This window comes from Acomys minous (assembly GCF_964271855.1).
Source record: "Acomys minous genome assembly, chromosome: 12".
Classification (NCBI taxonomy): Eukaryota; Metazoa; Chordata; class Mammalia; order Rodentia; family Muridae; genus Acomys; species Acomys minous.
The window spans coordinates 98,798,520-98,814,502 of record NC_140493.1 but is presented as its reverse complement, the minus strand read 5'-3'; the positions used below and the strand labels follow the sequence as shown (position 1 = coordinate 98,814,502).

At 46.4% G+C, this 15,983-nt stretch overlaps 1 protein-coding gene and 1 long non-coding RNA gene across 14 annotated transcripts in view; one reads left to right on the top strand and one right to left on the bottom strand.

Moving 5' to 3' along the window:
• Positions 1-4,171: 4,171 nt before the first annotated feature.
• LOC311578623 lies at positions 4,172-12,443 on the top strand. The gene is made up of 2 exons (XR_014772913.1): positions 4,172-4,333; positions 11,971-12,443. It is a non-coding gene; the product is annotated as an uncharacterized lncRNA (long non-coding RNA).
• MILR1 (mast cell immunoglobulin like receptor 1) overlaps positions 10,355-15,983 on the bottom strand; it is a 14,312-nt gene continuing 8,683 nt past the window's right edge. For 2 of the 13 annotated variants that reach the window (XM_084748565.1, XM_084748572.1), the window contains 2 exons: positions 14,233-14,322; positions 10,355-11,477 (listed from right to left, as the gene is read on the bottom strand). In XM_084748565.1, coding sequence (XP_084604691.1) covers positions 11,419-11,477; positions 14,233-14,322 — 149 coding nt within the window. In that variant the 3' untranslated portion in view covers positions 10,355-11,418. The other 11 variants (XR_014772902.1, XM_084748567.1, XM_084748571.1 and 8 more) reach the window with 11 other exon arrangements.

The window sequence follows — 15,983 nt, the reverse complement described above, 5'->3', positions numbered from 1 at the left end:
GGAACTCGGGCATGGCAAATGTTTTTACCCAGTGAGTCATCTCACAAGCCTCTTTTTTCTTTCTTTCTTTCTTTCTTTTTTTATTTTTGGTTTTGGTTTTTAGAGACAGGGTTTCTCTATGCTTTCCTGGCCATCGTGGACTCGCTTTGTAGACCAAACTGGCCTCGAACTCACAGTGATCTGCCTGTCTCTGCCTCCCGAGTGCCATTTTGTTTTTTTCTTAAGTAGTTTATTTGGCTCATTGATATGGCCCAGTCGTCAGGGGCTACAACCACTAAAACCCATCTTGCTGGCTCAAGGCATCACATGTTGGGAGACAGGTTGTGTGTGTGCATGCTATGGTCCTAGTCTCTCTTCTCAAAAAGTCACCAGGATCCAAAAATGAGGGCTCCAGCCTGATGACCTTATTTAAACTAGACACCACCACCCAGAGGCCCACCTCTGAGTATCTAGTCAGTTTTTGTTGCCTCCATCAAAATACCTCACAGTGGGATTAAATTTAAGCCTGAGATGCCAGAAACAGAAGACCAGGACATACGGAATAGGATTGACTGTGACACGGGTGGTTGACAGGGAGAATTCAGCATACGCTCTACTATAAATTAGAAAGTAGACACTGGGTGCAGGGCGATGGTGGCGCACACCTTTAATCCCAGCCCTTGGGAGACAGAGACAGGCAGATCACTGTGAGTTCGAGGCCAGCCTGATCTACAAAGCGAATCCAGGACAGTCAAGGCTACACACAGAAACCCTGTCTTGAGAAAAAAGAAAGTAGACACTGGGAACATAGGTAAGTGGTAGAGTGCCTGCCTCTTACACACAAAGCCATCAGTTTAGTTCCCTGCACTCAGGAGACAACCAGGCAGATCTGTGAGTTCAAGTCCAGCCTGGTCTATAAAGTGAGTCCAGGATAGCCAAGGCTGACCAGAGAAAACCTGTCTCCAAAAACAATACATACATACATACATACATACATACATACATACATACATACATACATACATACACAAACAACTGCCTCTAACTCTAGTTGCAGAAGACCCAGCACCCTCTTCTGGCCTCCTAAGGCAGCTGCATGAATGTGGGGCACATACAGACAAGTGTGTGCATGCATACATGTGCACACACACACACACACACACACACACACACACACACACACACACATCAAAACAAACCAAAAACAAAACTTCATGAGAAATAATCTAGGAACCAGGACAATGTGCTGGCTAGTTTTTGTCAACAACTAAGCAGAACCTCGACTAATCGCCTCCATCAGATTGGCCCGTGGACAAGTCTGAAGGGTATTTTCTTGATTAAATGATTGGTGGGAAGGGCCAGCATTCTGCGGGCGAGGCCACCCCGGGGCAGGCACTCACTCCCGCCTTGTGTAGGAAAGCAGGCTCAGCAAGCTTGCTGTTGGGCAGCAGCAGCATGCTGTGTGCTTTGCTTCCCCCTGGCTTCCCTCCTTGATGGTGGGCTATAGAACTTGTCTGTCAAACGTCCCCCCCCCCTCAAGTTGTTTTGGTCAGCGTTTTATGGCAGCAACAGAAAACTGCCTAGGACAGAAGCTGATGCAAGCGAGGGGTTGCTGTAGTAAACGACGGTGTTAGTTTGGGGAAGTGTTGGTCCGGAACACCATCCGGAGAGCTTGGTGAGCTGTTCTGTGGGAACTCGGAAGCTAATGCTGAGAGAAAGGCCTTGGCTTGTGAGGTTTCTGAGGGATTACAGGTGTGCACCCTCACAGCCAGTTTGCATCTTGCCAGTCGCTTTAGATAACAGATCTGTTCTCCCATCTGAAAGAGGATCCCACCAGCTGTTTCCTCGTGAGTGTTTCCGGTCTGTCCTTATGAAAGCCTTGGGTGGTAGACACCCTTGCTGTGGGTTTGAGTCTTACCTGAAGTTGCCCCCTGTAGCTCCCACCCCTATGTGCTGTCTATGGTGACATGGTCAGGGGGAGAACAACTTGGGGAGATGTAAATTATGTTTGAGTTTGCTTAAACCTTGGGCAAGCATTTCACTGTTCCTGGGCCAACCAATACTCTCTGTTTAGATAGCTGGCTGCCAGGCCCTGGCAGTGCTAGTCACCAGGTGTGTGACCTTGAGCAAAATTACAACCTTTCCCTCTTAAAAATACTGAACCCCTTCCCCCCAACAAGGTTGAATACTTTGCCCTATATTTGGATGTGTTCATTTGGTTTTGGTTGGTTTTGTGTTTGAGACAGCGGTTTTTCACTGTGTAACCCTGCTTGTCTTGGAGCTCATTCTGTAGACCAGGCTGGCCTTAAACTCAGAGATCCACTTTATTTTCAAGAATTATCCCTGGTACATGTGTAGAGGTTAAAGGACAGCTCGTGGGAGTAGTCTTTCTACCCTGGGTCCTGGGCACTGAAATCATGTCATCAGTCTTGGCAATAAGTACTTTTATCCACTGAGCCATCCTGATGGCCCAGGATTTCTTTAAATAAATGCTGCATCGAAGGACCCAGCTATTCCATTCTTCTGTTTTGTTTCTGGTTTTCTGTTTTTTGAGTTAGGGTTTCTCTGTGTAACTTTGGATGTCCTGGAACTCACTCTGTAGACCAGGCTGGCCTTGAACTCAGAGATCCACCTGCCTCTGCCTCGGGAGTGCTGGGATTGAAGGCGTGCGCCACCACCGCCCGGCCAGCTGTTCCATTCTTATGCACACACAACAGACTTGTACATACAGGGACATCAAGAGCCGTGTCGTGTCTATAGTGCGAGATTTCTCATAGCAGTGTGATTTGTAACAACGTGGGTGTCTGCTGTGTGACAATTGTAGTGTGTTCTAACAGCAGGATCCTAGTTAGTAATGTGGGTGTATCTCACAAGCACAGATTAAAGAAAAAATGCTCTGTGATTCCACATATAACTAAGTCCAAAACCAGGCCAAAATAAAGGAACTAGAGAGCTGGCTTGGTCATTGAGAACTTGCCGTTTTTTTCAGAGGACCAGAGTATGGTTTCTGACAGCCACACTGGACTACTCATGACTGGCTGCCTGTAACTCCAACACCAAGAGATCTTTCTGGCCTCCGAGGTCATTCCCCTACATGTGCGGTCAACTCACACAGACGGACATTAAACAAAAACACAAACACTAAAGATGGTTTTAGGAATGCATAAGTGGTCAACCCGTTAAAGAAGCAAAGGGAGCCAGGCGTGGTGGCACACACCTCTAATCCCAGACCGGGAGACAGAGGCAAGTGGGATCTCTGTGAGTTCGAGGACAGCCAGGGCTACACAGAGAACCCTGTGGGGGGGTGCGGGGTTGGGCTGAGGTGACATGCACCTTTAATTCAGCACTTGGGAGGCAGAAACAGTTGGTCTCTGTGAGTTCAAGGCCAGCCAGGGCTACATAGTCTCAAAAATAAAGAAAAAGGAAATGCATTCTCATCTGAGGAGCTGAGTTGGGGCTGTGGTCGTGAAGAGGCCACAGAAGGCTCCTGGATTTATAGCAGTGTTCTACTACAATGGGGCTCATGACTGGCTTTCTTTCTTTTTTTTTTTTTTTTTTTTTTTTTTCTGTTTCCCTTCCGTGTTTATCTGGACTCAGTTTAGATGATCCCTATTTGCTGGCAATATCCAAAGCACAATGATCAAGAGACAGCAGAACAAGCACCGTCTTCTCCGGTGAGGCCTGGTCAGAGTGTTAACATTGGCCATGTCGATGTGATTGCTTCTGTGCCCAGCCTGGATAAGCTAGTCATTATTGGTGTTGGCACACACTGTGAGCACAGGTCCTCACATCAAGAGAATTGTTTGTTTTTGTTTTGTTTTGTTCTGTTTTTTTGAGACAGGGTTTCTCTGTGTGTAGCTCTCGCTGTCCTGACTCACTTTGTAGATCTGGCTGGCCTCGAACTCACAGTGATCCTCCTGCCTCTGCCTCCTGAGTGCTGGTATTAAAGGTGTGCACTACCTCACCCAGCCTGTTTCTTAAATTATTATTAATATCTTTATTTTATATATATTTATTTTCATCTGTTTGTGTGTGTGTCTGAACCCAAGTGAATGTGTATGCAGCAGTTACAGGAGGCCTCAGACTCTAGGAGAAGAAGTTGGCCCCCCTGAGCTGGCCACCACCTGATGTCAGTGCTGGGAACCTACAAATCAATGTAGGATAAATAGGGACACAAGCACAAGTGTATGCACGAAATCTGTTCTCAAGATCTGGACTTTGGAAGTGTCTGGAAGCAAAGCCATTATAGCAAGGTACACAGCTAAACCCAGACCTGATTTCTAAATGCAAGGCTCCCTGGAAAATGGCTCAGTGACAAGTACAAGATGAATCTGGGGACACACTGTTATGCCAGGTAAGGACACATCCAAAGAACAGTAGCTACATGTCACAAGAAGAGACTCAAGCTTGGAGGAGACCCAGCTTGTCAATCAAGGGCGGCTGAAACACTATAAATCACACTGGTAATGTATTATAACCTCGGTGAAGTGGGGATCCATGGTCTTATGTTGATAGGAATGACAAAAGATGAAAATGATGCCATATTCCAAACTGATAAATAATACAGTTATGAAATTTCAGGAGCAGAGAGCTGGCTCAGCGCTTGCCTCACAAGCCCAATGCCCTATTGAGTTCAGTCCCCAAAATCTAAATAAAGATGGACGGTGGGTTAGGTTTCGATTAGAGTTCCCAGTCACAAAATATTAATTATACAGTCAGGTACTGTGGTGCATGCCTGTGATCCCAGCACTGGGGAGGTAGAGGCAGGTGACTCTCTGTGAGTTCGGGGCCAGCCTGGTCTACAAAGAGAGTCCAGGACAGCCAAGGCCACACAGAGAAATGCTGTCTTGAAAAAAATAATAATTATATTAGGGAAACCTGGCAGACACCACTTCAACAAAGTGATTGAAGAAATCACCAGACGTGGGAGCAATTAAAATTACTCGCTGGTTGTCAGAACGCAACAAGAGCCAGGCATGCTCTGGAACATTCCTGCCACAGACGTACGCTGGGCCTGTTTTGTTTCTTCATTCTGAGTCTTAATCATGGATCACATTAGGGTCAATCAAAGTAGGGGGCACTAAGACATAATTGGCCTATCATCTTTGAATGTGCCTAAGACAAGGAAGCCTGAGCCGCTCTCTCAGACTGAGATGAAACATGGTGAATGTGCCTGTGTGCTAGGAGGAGGGTGCTCCTCAAATCCATGGGGACAGAGCCTTTCCTTTCTGAGTCAGGGTCTCACTGTGTAGACTAGGCTGGCCTGGAACTTGGCCTGTAGGCCAGGCTGCCCTACAGCTCATGAGTGCTAGGAGTAAAGTCATACGCCACCATGACCAAGCAACGGAAACTCCTTGAGAGCCTGTGTCTGGGCTCCCAGCAGGAGCCTAGCTACTTGTGTGTCTTTGATGCTCTCCATCAGGGAAGGTCCTGTTTGACTAAGTGCAGCTTTTGGAGGGGCTAACTTGAGATGCTGAAGAAGGAAGGTGACGTCCGCATAGGCAGCCAGATCAGATCAGCCTCACAGCTGGGGACACTCCAGCCCTTTTGAGATTTTACACTGGGTCTCCTGTCACCCAGGCTGTCCTCAGACTCACTTTGCAGCTGAGGAGAACCTTGGGCTCCTGACCCATCTGCCTCCGCCTCCCATGTCCTGGGATGACAGGTGTGTATATCTCCACACCAAGCTGAGACAGGCTCTTTTGTGCTTCAGAAAATTCCAGTAGTATGGAGCCCCGGTCACCACAGTGCGGGGACAGCTCTGTGGTTCACCTTTGTATGGCTTTTCCTCATGCTTGCTCCCTGGGGCCAGTTCCAGTGTGCGTCATAAGAGAAGCCAGTATCTCCGGCCATGCTTTCAGATCTAATCCAGGGTAACACAGGAGGGCAGAGGGCTCTAGAATGCTTCCTTGGGGAATGGGATTGCTCCACGGAGAGAGAGCAACAAGGACTCAGCCAGTGACCAATCCGCAGTGAGGACACTGGCCACCTGTGGGCTGCCCAGGCCCTAAGGCTCTCTGTGTGGGGAAAGTAAAGCACTGGGTTACTCAATGGTTTCATCACTTGAAGGACTTGAAGCAGGGGTAATTATTTAAGATTGTAGACTTGCTTGGCCTCTGTTACCTGCATTAGAAGCTTTGCAAGGAGAAAATGAGAGGCTCTTGATTATGGGCAAGCCAGAGACTTCCTCGGCTCGGTTGGCAGATATCCCCACTTCGGAGGGGAGCTGTGCTGAGAACCAAGCCTAGGACTTCATCAAAGCATGGTGCAGACATTATAGGACAGAAAGGCACACCCGGCCGGGAAGAATGCCCCTTGGCATGTGCGCGTTTGAGATGTGGGCATCCTTAAGTCTTTTGATCCCTCTGGATAGGCACAGCTGACTTCCTACCTTGCTAGGGGCCAGCATCCTCCTCTTTGTACTTGTAGCACGCTGCAAGAATGTGCATGAGGCAGATACTTTGGTGTGTTTGTATTACACTGAAAATCAGTACTAACTTTTTTTAAAAGATTCGTTTTCTTTTTTCTGTTTGGTTGGTTGGTTTTGGTTTTTGGTTTTTTGAGACAGGGTTTCCCTGTGTAGCTCTTGGCTGTCCTGGACTCACTTTGTAGACCAGGCTAGCTTCAAACAGATTTGTTTTCTTTTTAATTAGGTCTTTGTGTGTTTCTTTCATTTCTTTCTTTCTTTTTCTTTTTTGTTTTTGTTTTTTTAGACAGTGTTTCTCTGTGTAGCCTGGGCTGACCTGGACTCGCTTTGTAGACCAGCTGGCCTGGAACTCACAGCGATCTGCCTGTCTCTGCCTCCCGAGTGCTGGGATTAAAGGTGTGCGCCATCACACACAGCTCAGACCCGGCTTCTGTGTGACGGTTTATGCACATGTGAGTGTGGGCTCCTGAAGAGTCCAGAGCGTCAGGTCCCCTGGAATTGAGGGATTTTAATCCAGCAACATGGCTATTCTGGCTGGAATACAGACACGCCCTAAACACAACACCTTTAATCCCAAACGATGTAAGTGAAGTTGGTTGGTAGAAGGAAGCAGCCGTGTTTAAAAGTGATGTCTAGTTGAGTGAAGGTCTTACTCCACAAGGATAAGGGCCGAGTCAGATCTGCAGCACCCATGTAAAAAGCCAGATGTGGCTACACACACCTGTAAGTGAAGTGGTAAATCAGGGAAAGAGTGGACAGAACAGAGAGGAAGGAGAGGTAACTTAAAAGGGAGCAGAGCAGAGAGGGAGAGGAAGGGGGCAGTTTTACAGGGACAGTTGCAGGCAGGTGAAGTCTGAACGAGCCAGAGAATGAGGAGGAGCCAGAAGATGAAAACACATTGCCAAGTTAGTATGTGGTCAAGCAGAGCCATGCAGTCAGAAGCTCAGAGAAATCAATCTGAATAAATCAGCTTGGAGAGGAGTTTTGATCCAGAGAGCTAAGCTAAACCAGCCAGCCAGAGTTCAGAAAGAGCTAGAATGGGTGAGCTTACTCAGCAGTAAGTCTCAGAGGCCTGGATTAGATTATACGGAGGCTAGACGCTTCCAGGACTAGGCAGGCCGAGGTTACGAGATGGAGGAGTAAGCCTCCCAGGTGGCAATTACACCAGGTTAGTAGAAGTTATTTAACAACCGGCAGTCATGAGCTGCCTTCCTTGGGTATAGGAGCCACACACGGTCTTCTGCCAAGGTAGTGTGGGCTTTTAACCACTGAACATATCTTCAACACCAAGAGCATCTTTCTGCAGCCTCATCGTCTCTTCCTCCACCCGCTACACCCCCAGGCCTGCTCTCCCATACTGCAGGAGTTACAGGTGTGTGTAGCCACATCTGGCTTTTTACATGGGTGCTGCAGATCTGACTCGGCCCTTATCCTTGTGGAGTAAGACCTTCTTTTTTTTGGGGGGGGGTGTTTTTTTTGTTTTTGTTTTTGGTTTTTGGTTTTTCAAGACAGGGTTTCTCTGTGTAGCCTTGGCTGTCCTGGACTCACTTTATAGACCAGGTCGGCCTCAAACTCACAGAGATTCACCTGTGAGCCTCCTGAATGCTGGGATTAAAGGAGTGCACCACCACTGCCTGGCGGCTTCTTCTTCTTCTTCTTCTTCTTCTTCTTCTTCTTCTTCTTCTTCTTCTTCTTCTTTTCTTTTATAAAGGTTTATTTATTTATTTCTTATGTATATAATGTTGTGTCTGCATGTACAACTACATTACCATGGCGTTGCTGAGAATTGAACTCAGGACCTCTAGAAGAGCAGCCCGTGCTCTTAACCTCTGAGCCGTATCTCTTCAGCCCAGCAGTTGTTCTTGATGAGCCATCTCCCCAGGCCCGCAGACCCATTTTCAAGGTCGCCTTTATTTAGACATGAATTATGCTCTGTGGTTTTGTTTGTTTGCTGTGGTTTTTGAGACAAGAGTCTCATTATGTAGCTCTGGCTGTCTTGGAACTCACAGTGAGTAATTTCAACAGGAGTATTGGAATTAAAAATGTCCACCACTCCAGGAGGATTGCTGTGAGTTCGAGGCCAGCCTGGTCTCCAGTCCAGGACAGCCAAGAGTACACAGAGAAATCTTGTTTTGAAAAACAAACAAACAGGGCTGGAGAGATGGCTCAGTGGTTAAGAGCACTGACTGGTCTTGCAGAAGTCCTGAGTTCAATTCCCAGCAACCACATGGTGGCTCACAGCTATCTATAATGTGATTTGATGCCCTCTTCTGGCCTGCAGGTGTACATGCAGACAGAGTACTGTGTACATAGTAAATAAATAAATAAATAAATAAATAATAAAAAGAAAAACAAGGGGCTGGAGAGATGGCTCAGTGGTTAAGAGCACTATCTGCTCTTCCAAAGGACCCAGGTTCAATTCCCAGCCACCACATGGCAGCTCACAACTGTCTGTAATTTCAGCTCCAATGGCTCTGACACCCTCACCCTAAAATAAAAATTAAATTAAAAAAAAAAGAAAAATGAAAACCAAATAAAAACCCCAAAATTTTCCATTGCTCTATTACACAGAGACACCCTGTCTCAAACAAAACAAAACAAAACAAAATATCCACTGCCATATCTCCAATTGTGCTTTGTGGGTTTTGTATTTGATACCTTGATGGACATGAGGGCAAGGGAACTTGAAAAATTATCATTAGGGGTTAGAGAGGTGGCTCAGCAGTTAAGGGCATAGCTGCTGTTCCAGAGGTCCTGAATTCAATTCCTGGTACCCACATGGCAGCTCACAACTTTACAGAGGATCTGACACCCTCTCATAGACATACGTGTGGGCAAAACACCAATGCAAATAAAATAAACTATTTTTAAAAAAAAATAAAAGAAAAATGATCATTATAATGCCTTCACAATCTGCTCATAAAAAGCACTGTTTGTAAAATGAATTAATTATTAATCATTCATTTAATTAATACAGGAAATTATTACAGCAGCAATTATTCATAAACCAGCTATTTTCCAAATTAAAGACACAGAAACTTGTTAAATTTATTGTTTTGGGGGTTTTTTGTTGTTGTTGTTGTTTGTTGTTGTTTTGGTTTTTTGAGACAGGGTCTCCCTGTGTAGCCCTGCCTATCCCGGACTTGCTTTGTAGACCAGGCTGTCCTCGAACTCACAGCGATCTGCCTGCCTCTGCCTCCTGAGTGCTGGGATTAAAGGCGTGCATGACCACACCCAGCTAGTTGTTAGATTTATAATAAGCCTTAAAGCACTAGAGCTGGGCAGATATCAACCCTCTAAGCTATCTTGTCTGTTTCCCATCCAAATCCCAAATACCTGGGCTGTTTCTACTCAACCAGACAATCCTCGGAGCAAGCTGCTCTTGGCCACGTGCTCCTGGTTACCCCATGGCAACCTCCTGTCTCCTCTTGGTCTCCATCTTCCTCCTCCTCCTTCCTCATTGTCTTCTTGAGACTCCAAACCTGAGAACCTCAGCTACCTCTCTTCTGCCCAGCCCAGTCTGTCAGCAACTTTATTAACCAATCAGGGATAATTGGGGAGCATTCCTCACATCATATGGATACAGGAGATGGTGTAACATACGTAACAATGCCCGTGGCAGGGCTGTAACCAGATCTCAGGGCACTGAAGTCAGCATCTGAAAACACAGTGCACAAGACCCTCCTCCAACAACTGTTACCTAAGATTAATTTTTTATTTTATTATTTATTTCTAGATGAGATTGGGCATGTTCAGGGTGTTATGTCCATGGACATTAATTTTTAATTATGTGTTTAGGTGTGTGTCTGTGCACATGAGTGCAGTGCCTGCAGTTGTCAGAATAATGTAATGGTATGACCTGGTAAATGTTTATTATTAGGCTTATAATTAGTAGGGCAGCATTATTTAACCTGCTTTCATAATCAATAAAGACACAGACTCATGATATATTTTAGAATAGCCTTATCACCTGGGGCAGGGCAGATATGACCTCCTAAGCTACCTTCCATTATATCTCAGCCTCCATCCCATGCCACCTGCTTCTAATAATTTCTATTTGGTCTCCTCCCATCCATAATCTCAAAATACTTGCTAAGGTTCTTCATCTGAGCCATTTCTTTCATGTGGAACTTCAAGAGTTCCTCCTCTTGGTCCACATGGCTTCTTTATGTCCCATGGCAGTCCTCTATCTGCTCTTCCTCTGCTACCTGTGTGCTTCTCTTTCCCAAGATCCTTCTCTCTCTCACTTAAAGCCTTCGAACTTTGGCCACAACTACCCCATTGTGCCCTGCCCAGGTTTAGACCTTTTAATCAGCCAACCAAGAATAGTTTCTTAGGCAAGGTTAAACAGCAATACTTAGGGTATGTAAACAGTAAGAATCTGGGGGTGGGGAGGTGGCACGGAATTAGCAAATACAACACACCCACTAATACTCCAACAGAGGGCGATGGGTGGAAACAGACTTATTTGTACCTGTGAGTTGTGGGATATGGACGCTGGGACTCAAGTTCCCCCTCATCCTTCAGAAGATCAGCATGTGCTCTTAAAAGCTGAGCCGCCTCCTCAGCCCAAGGTGATTCCTTTTAAAATTGTGTTGGAAAGGAAGAATGGTGGAACCCATAAAAACAAAGAATTTTATATCTATTATCAAGCCAGAGGTCCTGAGTTCAATCCCCAGCAACCACATGATGGCTCACAACCATCGACAATCCAATCTACTGCCCTCTTCTGGCCTGCAGGTGTACATGCAGGCAGAGCACTGTATACATAATAAATAAATAAATCTTAAAAAAAAAAAAAAATAGCCAAAGGAGTGTGTTCAGCAGATGTGAAAAATACAAATTCACTTTAGGCATCCAGGTTAACTATTTTTGGTTAGGGACTTGCTGAGTAGTCCCAGATGGCCTCAAACTCGGGATTCTCCTGCCTTGGCCTAAGGTGAAACTTCGAAGTGCCAGGTCATCTTATGTTTCACCACACACATCAGCTTTCTGGGATGCAGTCAGTTTCTTCAGTAGGTGAGTTCAGAGTAGATGTAATCCACTTTTCTATCCACACAGCCTTCTGGAACTGAAAGAGAAAACTCAGCTATGAGTTCAGACCCTCCTCAGGTGTGCTGGCTCAGCCGTCGGGGCTTGCCACCAAGCTTGACGACCTCAGTTCCATTCCAGGGTCCCACATGGAGAAAGGAGAAAGCTGATTCCCCCAAGTTGTCCTCTGACTTCCGTGCACAGACCAGAGCAAATGTTAGTCCATATACATCCACAATAAATAAAGATAATAGATATTTTAAAAATTAAAAGCCCCATTTGTAGGAGGGCAGCCTGAAAGAAGCAAGTATTAACTGGTCTTTTCCTGGCCTGGGTTAAGCAATTATTCTCTCTGTCTCTATCTCTCTGTGTATATAGTATATGTGTGTGTGTGTGTGTATTATGTATATGTGTGTGTGCAGTATGCATGTGTGTAATATGTATATGTGTATAGTATATATGTGGGAGGTCATGAAGGCCATAGGAGGCCTTCACATGTCCTGACCTAACTCTTCCTGCCTTATTCCCTTGAGATGAGCACTTCACTAAACCTGAACCTAGGTTGGATACCAGTAAGCCGCAGAAATCTTCTCATCTCGCCATTGGAGTGATGGGCCCAAGCACGGCCTTGCCCGGCTTTTTGCACAAGGGCCAGTGATCCAAACTCAGGTCCTCGTGAAAGTGAGACAGGCGAGCGCTCTTAGCCCAGAACCAACTTCCCCAGCACTGATTCTTCTTGAAACTGTTTTAGTAGTGACCCTGCATCCTGGTTTGGGGAGGGTTTTTTTTTTTAATTTTGGTTTTGGTTTTTTGGTTTCTGCGAGACAGGGTTTCTCTGTGTAGTCCTGACTATCCTAGACTCACTCTGTAGACTAAGCTGGCCTCCAACTCACAGAGATCCGCCTGCCTAGACCTTCCAAGTGCTGGGATTAAAGGCCTGCCTCTGCCTTCCAGAGTGCTGGGATTAAAGGTATGTGATTAAAGGTGCCCATGGAGGCCAGATGCACTGGATGCCCCTGGTCCTGAAGTTACAGGGGGTTGTGAGCCGCCTGACATGAGTGCTGGGAAGTGAGCTAAGGGTCCTCTGGAAGCACGGTACACGCTCATAAATGCTAAACCACTTCTCCAGCCTGTCTTGGAAGTATTTAGAGGATGGTCCCTACCCTGTCTTTCCCTCTCTCCACCTCTCCATCTGTCAGATTTGCGGGAGCTATGATTGGTTACTATTGACTTACTGGGGACCCGGATCCCCACACCCCATCCTTAGCTACGAAGCCCCTGCCCAAGGTGATGCGGCAGGGACTCTTCTCAAATTCCAACAGCATCTCTTGTGCCCAGCATGACTCACCTTGTTCCCTGGGTGCCACCTTCTTGAAGACTGGAGTGATATAGTGCAGCTCCTGAGCTTGCTCTGCCCCTGGGCAACGCACAAGTGTTACTGGGCTAGTTCTTGGATCCTCTGACCATGTGAGGGTGGTGGCCTGGGGCTGGGAGTGAGCACTCTCCCTTTGGTGTTGTGGAAACGTGTTGCTGTCACTCCAAGTCTGACCCAGGCTCCTTCTTGGCAAGATGGGAATGGCAGAAACTGGAAGCTGGTACATCCGGGCTTGCACAGTGCTCAGAATGTGGCCAGGGCTCTGATGAGCAGACTAGATTGAATCCCTTCGTTAGCTAGGCCCTTGCCCCATGAAGTATCCGACATGCAACGTCTGCTTTGATAAGTGATTAGATGTTGTAGAGCTTGACTCTAGCTAGTCATTAAAGACTGCAATCTTGAAAAGTGCCAGCTGAGCACGGTGGCGCACACCTTTAATCCCAGCACTTGGGAGGCAGAGGCAGGCAGATCTCTATGAGTTCGAGGCCAGCCTGGTCTACAAAGCGAGTCCAGGACAGCTAAGACTCCACAGAGAAACCCTGTCTCAAAAAACAAACAAACAAGGAAAAAGAGAAAAGAAAAAAAAAAGAAGAAGAAGAAGAAAAGTGCCAAGGAGCAGTTTTGTGTGCTCTCATGTACCCTAGCACACATACTCGGCTGGCATGTGTGGAGCCCTGGGTTTGATCTCAAGCTTTGCAGAAAAGAAATAAGCAAGCAGTGAGATGAGCTTGCTTCCGCATGCAGACTAATGTAGAAAAATACAGAGGGGATCGCCATGGCCTCTATGCAGTATGACACACAAACCAAGTCACCGTCATAATCCTAGGACGTGGGAGGATAAAGCAGGAGGCTTGTGATCAGTTTGAGGTCATCCTGGGCTACACAGTGAGTTCAAAGCCAGCCTGGGACAGATGCTTATAGATTCTCTATTACTTTGCTTCCTTTAAAAAAAAAGGGTGGGGGTGGGGGTGCTAGAGAGATGGCTCAGTGGTTAAGAGCACCAACTGCTCTTCCAGAGGTCCTGAGTTCAAGTCCCAACACCTATATGGTGGCTCACAACCATCTAGAATGTGATCTGATGCCCTCTTCTGGCCTGCAGGTGTGCATGTAGGCAGAGCACTATATGCATAATAATAAATAAGTAAATCTTTAAAAAAAAACCCATGTCTCTGGAGAATACTACTACTACTACTACTACTTATTATTATTATTATTATTATTATTATTATTATTATTATTATTATTATTATTATTATTTAAATAACCAGAGCCATATAGAGTACTTGTTTAGCATGTGTGATACCTTGGGTTCAAGTCCCAGCAGCACACCATATACACACATGTGTACATGTATACATGTATACAGTGAGCCCCAAACCAACCAACCAAACTAGTCAAACCAGCCAGCAAAGCCCTTTACCTGTTTGAGTTTCACAGATGTTTGCATACAGCTCACCTCGAGCCCACGCTTCTCCAGCAGTCTTGGATTCATTCTCTTTCAGAGCTTTTCCTGCTCCACCCCGCAAAAAAAGTCACAGAATCATCACGTTGAACCAACCTAGATGTGTTTTATCTATATTCTCTGCCAAGAGGCAGAGTCTCCCATGATTCTAAGCAACATACCCCAATGGCTCAACTAATGAGGGGGTGAAAAGCACAGATTTGTATACAACCCCCGCCCTTCTGATCCACAGGCCTCCTGATCAGGTGCTGTGAGGTCTTAGCCTAAATGTTGTATTGGAAATTGACATGTTTTCTTTCCTTTCTGGAAGGAACAGTTCATAGGAAGGCTTGAGGTATCTCCAAGAGATGCGTGACTCGACTAAGTTCCATGTCAGCAGAAATCAAAACTCTGTATTTTCAAGACAGGCTTCCACTACGTAGCTCTGTCGACCAGGCTGGCCTCAACTCAGAGATCTGCTCTGCCTCTGCCTCTTGAGTGCTGGGATTAAAGACATGCGCCACTACTGCCCGGCTGAAATTAAAAAAATCTAAATGCCACTTTGACAAAAACTCAGCGTGGTTTGGTTGTTTGTAGGAAAGGGAGATCTGTTTTTGAGATGCTTGAGAAGCTGGCTCACGTAGGGCATCTGTTTTCAAGGGGTGTCAGAGCGTGGGCTCGTTCTAGAGTCTATCCTGGGCCTTGTGTGAGCTAAGAAGGACTGTCCCACTGCACTGCATCCCCTGCTGCTTTTCAACATTTTTATCAACTAATGCCTGCCCTCTGTGACCTTTGTCCATGTAGAGATGAAGGCAGCATGGAGGTCTGACATCTGTGAGTGAGTCTCACTGATTCAGCCAGTATCTATTCCACAGCCCCGGGGTTGAGGCCCAGAGAAGCAAGGCACCAGGTACCCAACAGCCTTCATCTTTGGCACCTTGTGTGCTGAGACACAAGTGCTACTTTGTGCAGATCTAGATATTTCTCCACACACACACACACACACACACGTGCCTGGTGAAAGGGCCACTTTGAAATCTTTACCAGAGAAGTTAGAGGTGAACAGACAAAGCCTTCTGCCTGGACCCTGAAGGGTTTGATGTTGCTATAGCAGTCAAGTGGGAAGGCAGGACCATGTCCCCATCCGACTTCACACACCCAGCTTCCTGAAGGCGGCTGAGAAACGGAAGGCTCCACCCTTTGAGGGACTTCTGATATGGACCAACTATATTGTTGCAGGATATTTGATCCCATTGTAAACACCCCCATCCCCCACCCCTACCCCCCAGACTATGAACTGTAAAAACCTATTTCTAGTTGTGGAGTGGCTCAGCCCTAGCACACACCTTTAATCCAAGATCTTTCTATAAACAAGAGCTAAATAAAATTAGCCCTAGGTCTAGCTGGGCAGTCTAGCTCCCAGCACTCTTGGGGGGCAGAGGCAGGCAGATGTCTGTGAGTTCTGAGGCCAGCCTGGTCTACAAAATGAGTCCAGGACATCCAGGGCTACACAGAGAAACCCTGTCTTGAAAAAAAGAACAACAACAACAAAAAAGTTAACCCTAGGTCAAGAGGCAGAGCAAATAGCTTTAAGAGAACTTTTTGGCTTTTTTTCCCCCCTGGGCTTTCAGCTTTTTTATTCTGGGATGTGGCCTGAGTATGAAGGTCAGCTGGGTGCTTTCTCTGCCCCTCTGAGCTGGCAGGTTTTTACCCTGGCATCTGGCTCCTGA